General features: G+C 52.7%; 1 protein-coding gene across 1 annotated transcript; it reads right to left on the reverse strand.

The window, feature by feature from the left end:
- Window positions 1-524: 524 nt before the first annotated feature.
- PPM1M (protein phosphatase, Mg2+/Mn2+ dependent 1M) lies at window positions 525-8,683 on the reverse strand. Its single transcript, XM_084292449.1, has 10 exons — window positions 8,400-8,683; window positions 7,068-7,191; window positions 5,827-6,081; window positions 5,351-5,463; window positions 4,663-4,747; window positions 4,219-4,337; window positions 3,698-3,761; window positions 2,714-2,821; window positions 2,045-2,193; window positions 525-1,783 (listed from the first exon to the last, which is right to left on the reverse strand). The coding sequence occupies exons 1-10, from the start codon at window positions 8,624-8,626 to the stop codon at window positions 1,636-1,638; spliced, it is 1,392 nt and encodes a 463-aa protein (XP_084148575.1). The 5' UTR covers window positions 8,627-8,683; the 3' UTR covers window positions 525-1,635.
- Between the last annotated feature and the right edge of the window lie 496 nt (window positions 8,684-9,179).

A 9,179-nucleotide genomic window follows, 5' to 3' on the forward strand; every position in this document is an offset into this window, starting at 1 on the left:
ATGCTCTAGGTAGAGGAGTGTTCACAGGAGACTGATCTGGATATGAGCAGGGCCCTTTCTCAGTAGGAAGGTGGGGAAATAGCTTTCTGAGTTGCTGTAACAGGAGACTTGGATCATACAGGGGATGGCAGCATTACATAAGTAAAATCCCATGTGTTATTTTCAGGTTAAACTCAAGAGGATGGGAGAAAGTGAAGCTGGAGAGTTGTTTTCTTTTTTTTTTTTTTTTAATTCTGCTTACTTAAACCATGAGCAGATACCTTAGAAGGCTGCATCCTTCCTGAGTCCAGGCCTTGTACTGCAAGAAGTAAGATGACACCAAGCCTTTTGGGGTGGTACTGCTTGGGGAATACTTCTAGCAACAAATAGGTTAGGGGCAAAAGACAACTCTGAAGCAAAAGCTCCTCTGTGGTTTTCTAAGGCCATTTTTCTTTCATGTCAGGTCTGTGTAAAACTGAACAGGAACAAAGCTGGAAGAAGATAGGAAAATTTTCTTTTATTAGGTCTTTCATCCTTATGGAACTCAAGCAGTTAACAAAGGTGTGAGTTTGTCCACTTCACTGGTGAGCACTGCAACTTGTGCAAGGAATAATGAAAACACAGTGAGGACCTGGGGAGATGGGAAGCTTGTCTAGACCTGAATTCACCTGGCTACTGAACAGGTTAAGAGCAGATCATAAAAGTTTAAGGCACAGCTCATTTGGGCTTGTCTTCTGTTGTAATGACCATAGCACTTGTGGTTCAGCACTCCAGACAAATTTGACCAGTTCTATCTTGCTTGGAGCTCTTCTAAGGAATCAGCTGCTGTATTTAAACAGTTCTCATCAGCACTACTGGTACGAAACCAGCCTCACTGTCAGTGGCAGAAATGACCTCTAAAGTGTTAGTGAGTGTTCTGGACTAACAGTTCTTAAAGATCTGTACACTGGGTACATAGCACATCACACAAAAGCTCTTAAGTAAGTAAGGCATCTACCCTTGCAGGGGAAGCTCCTGTGCACTGATGCGTAGATCCATCAGGTAACATTTTCTATTTTGAGGTGGAACTGCCTATAAATGGGAACGTTCTCAACTGGTAGAGGTCTGGGCTGCTGCTGTATGTAATGCTGTCCTAGCAACAGCTTCTGGTTGTTTTTTTTTTTTTAGTTGATCTTGTGTTGCAGCAAATGGACATGAAGGACACTTGTAGCTTATACATCCAGTTTTACAAAACTCAGTTCAAGTCTGACTAAAATCCAGCACTCAAGACTGGTTGGATCTTACTTGATCCTCATTCTTTAATATTAAGGAGGAGGATAGGCCACTAGAACCACTAGAAATGTGGATTTGAGGCTCATTGTCCTGCAAAGACCTTAAATATTGCTCTTTGGCTTGTGTGGCCGCTTTGGCAATCTGTCATAGGCACAACAACAACAAAAAAGAGTACGAGGAATGACTTGTTGCCAGCTGTTCTTGTGCATGTTTATAAGAAGTTCATGTTCTTGTTGATCCTCTGCGCAAAGGCTGGCTGTGCGTTTTCAGGTTCTGTGTCAGGTGGTTTTACTGGAAGAGTGCACGCACAGCAGCAATCCCTCAGTCTTGCGTTGATGCTGAACAATGCCGCAGCAGGGGGGCACCAAGATGCTGCACATCGTGCTAGCAGTCCTCATCCCTGTTGTGCAGTGGGACAACAAACACAGAGATGTCATCGTAGGATGCCTCACGGCTATCATCCAGCATCCACTGGTGGCCCATCTTCTTTCCTCTTGCCCTGCGTACCAAGCGCTTGGCCAGTTCTGAAAATCTGCGTGTAGAAAGAGAAGTGAGTTCTGGTCTAACACAACACTACCTGTCAAGAACAACATTGAGATGGGGCTTTGTGTTGCTAGATTTCATAAGACACCGGCTGCTTCTTTAGGATGGGGAAAGACCGGTGTCCAGTCCTTCCAGAATCACAGAAAGGAGTGCTTGGTCCTGCTGGAGCTGACCTAGAAGCCAAGTGATCTCAGCCTGCTGCTCCAGACAGGTTCTTTGGAAATGGAAAGGATGGCAAGACTGTTGTTACCTGTGGGGATCTGTCCTGTTTTCTGCAAGGAAGCTCCTGGCCATATGGGCCACCTCTTTGTTGCACAAAATGTCCCAAAGGCCATCAGTTGCCATGATGAGGACATCGTTTTCCTTAATGTCATGCAGAGCAAAGTCAAATATGTTCACCTGGAAAGCACAGGAGTAAATCAGAGGGCTTTACACCTGGAGTGTAAAAACTCCACGTATTTACCAAGGGTTGTCATGTTTCCCATATTGCACCTGGCTTTGGGAAGCATCAAACAGCTCAGTGATTCTTTGGCTTCCCTGTGTGAGGGTAATCACAGGCTGCAAAACTTCTCCAAGTAGGTGACCTGCTCTAAAACCTCCTCTAGCAGGTGAGTGTATTCCGTTCTGGTCAGGATGCTGACAGTAACTTCATTTGCTGCAACGTACGGGAAGGGTAAGGCAGATGACTTCCCCTGAGAGAGGACTTATAGTGGGATCAGGGTGCTTTCAATGTTTTATGTCCCCTTTGCTGCTGGGCTTCTAGATTATTCTGCCTTGGGGATTCTCTGGGCAGTGTGCAGAGAGAAGGAAGATGGAAAAAGGACGTGGCTGAGATCTGCACGGTCTCCAAAATGTGGGTGCTAGAGAGGAGCAGCATAATTCCACCACCATCCTGCAACTCCCACATGCCGTAACTAACCTTAGGAATGCAGGAGAGAAAAGGTTTCACTTCAATGTTGGTGTCGATGACTTTGAGTTGATGATCCCCTAAACCTCGAGAGACAGCCAGGGTCCCCAGCAAGCGAGCCTGACCCCAAAGAAAACAAATGTAAGAACGTGGCACCTTTAAAGGCAGATGCACGGCTTGTCCTGAATGATTTATGCATTGCCTTTAAAACCTTTACCCAAATATCACCCAGAGCTGCCCCAGGAATCCTCAGAGATGGAGAAATGATTGGAAGTGATGGCCTAATGCGAGCATGGAGATAGATGGCCACACATGGTTGTAGCTCACAGGGATGGCCCATGGTGTGCTCCGGAGTCCGTAGGATGTACTACAGGCCTCAGGAAGCCCATGGTGGTATCAGTTTTTGATTTGAGATGGCAAGGAAGAGCATTAGGCTGGTTTGAAATAAATGGTCCTTTTTTTTGCAAAGGAGGTTCTGCACTGAATCTTTGCAAAGGGCCGGCACATGGGTTGCACCACTGGTGGTGGCAGGGCGAGCACTGGATGTGTGCAGTCACTGCTTCTCCCTGCCTCCTTCCCTCTCCAGACTCCTTTCCTCAGCTGCTCCGCTGGGAAAGGCATTGGTTAGAGCTGGAGGCTGACATCTGACTTGGGATCTTTTGACTGCAATAGGAAATGATAGCTGGAATGGTTTCTTGTGTGCAAATGGAGAGGAGGAAAGGCCAAGCCAGATCAGGGCTGCCATCTGCTCCACTAGAAGGTGTTTTGGAGGAGGATGAAACCTCTTGGCTCTGGAGGATCTGATATACACCTCCTCCTGCTCTGCACTTGCTCACAGGCAGTTTGTTGCAATGGAAGCTGCTGTGTCAGCACTGTGCAGAGCTGTGTCTGTGCCACGCTGGGGAGCCTCAGAGCATGAATGTGAGCGATTGGGATGTGCTGGGAACACCCAGCAGACTCGTCTCTGCCCTCCCAGCGTGTAAAGCATTGAACTACCTGCTTCCCGTGACCATGGACAAGAGGATACTTGAGGTCAGCTTTCTCCACCAGCTTGTATCCCCTAGAACAGAGGATTCAGTGTTGGTTTAATTTGTCCAGTTGACGGTACAACTCAGTCTGAGCATTACAACTGTGGTTCAACCCTCGGGGTGTCCCCCTGCACAGGGAGCTGCCTGAAGAAGGGATAAGGTGGCTTGTTGGAGCAGGTGCAGTAAAGAATAACCCTTTGCTGAATGCCTAACTGTTTCTCTCTCTCCTTCCTTTCCTTGTACCTGCACCAAGGTGGGGCTCATTGCCTGAGGTTGTAAGAGCCCAGGAGCTCACAGAAGTTCCTTAACCTCCCTCCACTGGTCAGAGTCTTTCAGGCAGGGCAGAGCTGCTGCTGGGAGGCTGCACATAGTTTTACACCCACTGCTCTCACGTTCCCTGATGCTGCATTCGGACAGTCCCTTTCCCCTTCACCTTCCCATTGCTGCTAGCAGGTAAAGCTGCCCTGTCCCCACACGGAAAGGACTTACCAGCCCTCCATGAAGTAATCCCGGTACAGGACTTTCTGACCCACGTCATCTCCCTTCAGCCTCCGTGGAAACTCAAAGCGCGTAAACTCTCCGTCCAGGAGTTTGGGGAAGAGAAAAGCCTGGAGGAGGGAAGAAAGCCATGAGGATAGGCGGGCTTTGCTGCAGCAGAGATGAGCACCAAGCCCGTGCTCTGCTCCTGGCTTGGAACTGGCACTCCTGGCTGCAGAATGGGAACAAAAGCAGGAAAACAAGGGGACAAGCTGGACGTGAGCCTCTCCAATATTAAATGCTGTTAGATGAATCTTGTTCACAGCCCTCCATGGCAGGTGTCAAATGACATTCTGGCCCCACAGTGCTTACAGTCCTTACGAAGCAAGTGATGCTCTCATCACAAGCTCTCCTGGACCAAACTTGGTTGTCTGATGTGTGAAAGGAGTCACTCACCAAGTGCTGGAGTCGCTGCCTCTCTGTCTCAGGTGTGAACTCGCAGCTCATGGGCACGATGGTGTCCTTCAGAACAAGAATGGCCCTACAAGAGGAAGAGGCAAAGAGCTGATCTGTCCCCTGCCATATAAGCATCGCTGCAGCCCCATCTCTGCTCACCTCCCCTTACTGAGGCTAGCACTAGGGTCAGCCAGCTGTGGGAGCAGCACAACTCACAGCAGAGCAATCCCAGAGAACAGCTACGCACCCAGGAATATTTAAAAACGCTGGTGTATTTTAAGTGACTCAATTGCAACTCTTCTGTCACAGCAGAGAATTGAGCCTGCCTGGTTCAACAATGGCACACCTTGGAGGAATGGTAGCCAAAGACAGATGAGGAAGCTCATTAAGACGCTTTGAAATCACTTCCCACTTCTGAACTCCTGCCTGGATGAGCTTACTGCTGCACTAAGGCCTCAGCACTGCCCCATGGCCAGGCAGCATCACTCCTTTGAAATCTGAAAGCCCATCTAGAATGAGAGCATCCATCTGTCCATCTACCCAACAGCTCCTGTGGCAGGCAGGCAGCCATGCTGCAGCACAGAGGGGCTGCACGTTCACCTTTTGTAGGATTATGTAAGGTGCTGGAAACCCTGCTCATCTCCCAGCTCTTGGTCCCAAGCAACTTTTCCCTTTTCTTGTTGCTCACCTGCTGTCCCCAGCGTTAGCCACATACAGTTTTCCCTGGAAATAAAGAGCAGCCAGAGCAGTGCAGCCTCCTGTCTGGCCAGTGGCTTCCATCTCCTGGCCAATGACTTCATCCTGTTGATTTAAACAAGTTCAGAATGACGTGAACTGGGGTATTGTTTTCTGCAGCTGCCTTGTGCCTCCTAGCAGAAACCTAGAGCAAAAACTGATGGAAAATGGTCAGCAGAAAATCAGCGAGGCCAAAGACAGCATTGCTTTGGTGCAGCCAAGCTGTTGCTGCTGGACTAGATGCTAAGAACAGACTGCAGAACTGATTTGGGCACCCTCAGCCAAGCCTTGTCCACGTGGCAAGCTAAAGCACCCAGGTGACCAGTCCCTGGGCACTTCCTAAGGTGAGAGCTGAGAACGAGGGAGCCACAGGGGGCAGGGAGGAGGGACAGACTTGTCCACCTTTGTCAGCAGGAAGGGAGAACTCACGCATTCCTGGAAGGCATTCTCTAAGGCTCCTACAACCATGTCTTCCACGCGAATGTGCTTCTCCTCCACGAACTGGGGGTCACTGTCGCAAACGCAGCGGCCGCTAACGTGCATGGGGGGACGGGCCTCGGTGATGGCCCCCGCAACCTCCTCCAGCTTCTGCTTGATGCAGTAATGCAAATAGTTGGAGGCGATGACGGCAGCTGATGGGCCACCATGGCCATCGAAGAGTGCCCAGTAGTAACCAGTCAAAAACTGCAACGAAAAGAGTGAAGATGGGAGGAAGAGAGGTGGAAAGAGGCCATATGGACAGTGGGCGCGCAGTCAGGATGCGCTGAATGTGTTCTGCCTGGCTCTTCCATCCCAACCACCCTTCCCTACCAGTGGTGAATCCCCTGCACGGCTCAAACTCATACAGTGACCACGTTGATGGACCTGCTGCTCCGTCAGACCTGCCAGCTCAGCTCTGAGCTTCCAGTGGCATCGCTACACACCCTCACATGCTATTCCTCCTTCGCATTTGGAGAATTTCTATTTACAGGAGAAAAGGCAGCACTGTTCCCAGTCTTTATAAGGTGAGAGCATCTGTTGTGCCCGAGTGACGATGACTAACATGCAGCCTTTGGAAGCAGAGCAAGTACAAGTAAAGGAAAGCTTAGGGAATATAGTAAAGAGCTAGGACAACCTCAAACACTGCAAGACAGGTCAAGGAAATAGAAATGGTATACATGGGCAGAGTTGTGCCTTTGCTAGCCAGTCACAGCTCCCCTAAACACATCCAAGAAAGGGTTTCAGCCTGAGGGTGTGCAGGACTGATGGGGCAACTACACTGTCCTTCCAGTACCTAAAGGGGGCCTACGGGAAAGCTGGGAAGGGGCTCTTTATCAGGAAATATAGTGAGAGGACACGGAGTAACATCTTTCAGCTACAAGAGGGTAGGTTTAGATTAGACACCGGGAAGAAATTCTTTCCCAGGAGGGTGGTGAGGCACTGGCACAGGCTGCCCGGAGAAGCTGTGGATGCCCCATCCCTGGAAGCTCTCAAGGCTAGGCTGGATGGGGCCTTGGGCAGCCTGGGCTGGTGCGAGGTGTTGTGCCTGTGGCAGGGCGTTGGATTTGGCTGATCCTTAAAGGTCCATTCCAACCCAAACCATTCTACCATTCTGTATTTTCTATACCTGGGCCTCTGGATTCAAAGCAGGGCTGGCAGCAGTGTCAGCACAGCCTGACCATGGGCCGTACCTGTGTGGAGCACAGGATCAGCCACTCCTTGTCCTCTTCCAGGCCCAGCTCCCTCCTGCGGATGGAGATCTGGCAGCATGTCGCCTGGTCCTCATTGAACTCTGACTTCTCAGCATTGATAACCCTGCAGGTTCAAACACTCCAGATTAGGCACGAAGCACTGCCCGTCCAACAGGTGCACGTGGGAATGATCCCCTGCTCCTTCCTTCCAGCTCCAAGCTCATTGCTCCCCTTTCAAACTCAAGGATCTCTTTGCTGGTAACAACATAAACATCACATCCTTTACAATGGTGAGAAAACCCTCATCAGGGACACTATGAAGTGGGGCAGAAGTGGTTTGGAAGCACTCCTGCCTCTCTCAGCCCTTGTTGGCAGCCAAGGCAGCTGGGCTGTGCTGGTGACACAGAGCTGCACGCCTGCTGGCAGTGTCCCAGCCTTGCTAATGTGGGTAATGGTGAACATCTTGTCTCCTCGCACAGCTCATCGCTCAGCACGTCGTGCCACCACGTCATACCGTGGGCCTACCACAACGTGCTTCCCTGCCCATTAATGAGACAAAAACAGAGATTTCTGATATTCTGCTTTTCCCTTTGCTTTTACAGCACTCTGCGAGGAGCCAGGGGGCAGCTCTCGGGTGCTGCTTGTCCCAGGAAGCTGCTCCCTGCCACCTGCTCCAGGCAGTGTCAGCAGCCTGGCTCTCAGGCACACTGCAGTGACTCGTACTCGATGCTTAGAAATCCCTTCCCCTTACGAGGGAGGGTTTTTTTTCTGCCCAACACAGCAGCCCCGTGGCTCCAGGGGTGCAGAACAGCAGACAGGCAGCGTCCCAGCAGGAAAATCACAGGGCTGGGCTAGGGAACGAGCTGCCCGAGCTGATCTTCTGCTGCCCCAGCCACCGAGTGCCAGGTACGAGCACTGTGGCGGGTGTCCAGCCACAGACGAGTACAAGGAGCAGGGCCAAGGCACTGCCTGCATCCCTCTGCGCCCAGACAATGGGCTGGGTGTGGGTGCACACACCCCGGGACCAACCCACCCTGACCTCTGCCCCTCTCCTTCCTGAGGCAGCAGCTGCCTCGATCCTGCTTTCGGATCCCCAAAACCTTTTGGGGCCGCCCAGTCCGAGGCTTCCCCTCACCGCAGCACGACCGGGGGGCTCCTGGCAGCGCCCAGGCTGCCCCCACAGCCCCCCCACGACCCCACAGCCCCCCCACGACCCCACATCCCGCATAGCCCCGCGGGGCCCCCAGCACACCCGGGAGCCCCCTGGAAGCCCCCTAAAATCCCCCCAAAACCCCTCCCGGGACCCCATTCCCCGTCAGCAGCCACACTCACTCGGCGTAGCCCGAGCCCCAGGGCAGGGGTCGCTCGGGCCCGGTGCCCCTCACGGCCCGCCGGCCCCGCGGGCTCTCCTCGCCTCCGCCTCCGCCACGCAGGAATTTGGGCCGGCGGTAGCACGGAGCGGGGGACGGGGACGGGGAGCGCGGCCCCGGCTCCTGGCTGCCCCCCGGCCGCTCTCCGGGGCCGCCCCGCCTCACCCACCGCAGCCATTCGGCCGACATGGGGGCCCCCGGCCCGCCGAGGCCTGGCCCGGCTTTAGCAGCGCCTCCCTGCTTGTTCCCGGCCCGCCCCAATGCCCGCCCCCATAGCCCGGCCTCCGCTGAGGCGAGCAAAGAAAGGCGAGGGAGAGGCAGCCCCAGCAGCCGCCCTGCTGCCTGTGCTCGGTGTCCCACTGCACATCTCAGGGCTGAGCGGGGCTCAGGTTCCCAGCTCCGCCGTGCTGGATCGCTTACACGGCCCCCTGGGCTCATGCTACTTGCTCCCCAGGTCCAGTTTCAGCACCGCAACCGATCAGAGAGGCCGTCAGAATAGTGTCTGAAAGCGGGCTGGGGCCATGCACCACAGTCACAGAGCCCCCATGGGTTCTGTAGAGCTCACCAAAAAACAACCAAAACAGAACTGAAAGCCCAGAGACATGTTAAAGGTTACTAGAAAGGATGCACAAAGGCACTGGAGGTGTGAACAAGCAGCCCCACAGCCCTCCTAAAACATCATCCAGGGTGGGTAAGGCCAGAGAGGGAATGGCAAAAGTGGCCTAGAGAGCAGCCTTGTTCC

Source organism: Netta rufina, assembly GCF_964035555.1.
Source record: "Netta rufina genome assembly, chromosome: 10".
NCBI classification, from domain to species: domain Eukaryota; kingdom Metazoa; phylum Chordata; class Aves; order Anseriformes; family Anatidae; genus Netta; species Netta rufina.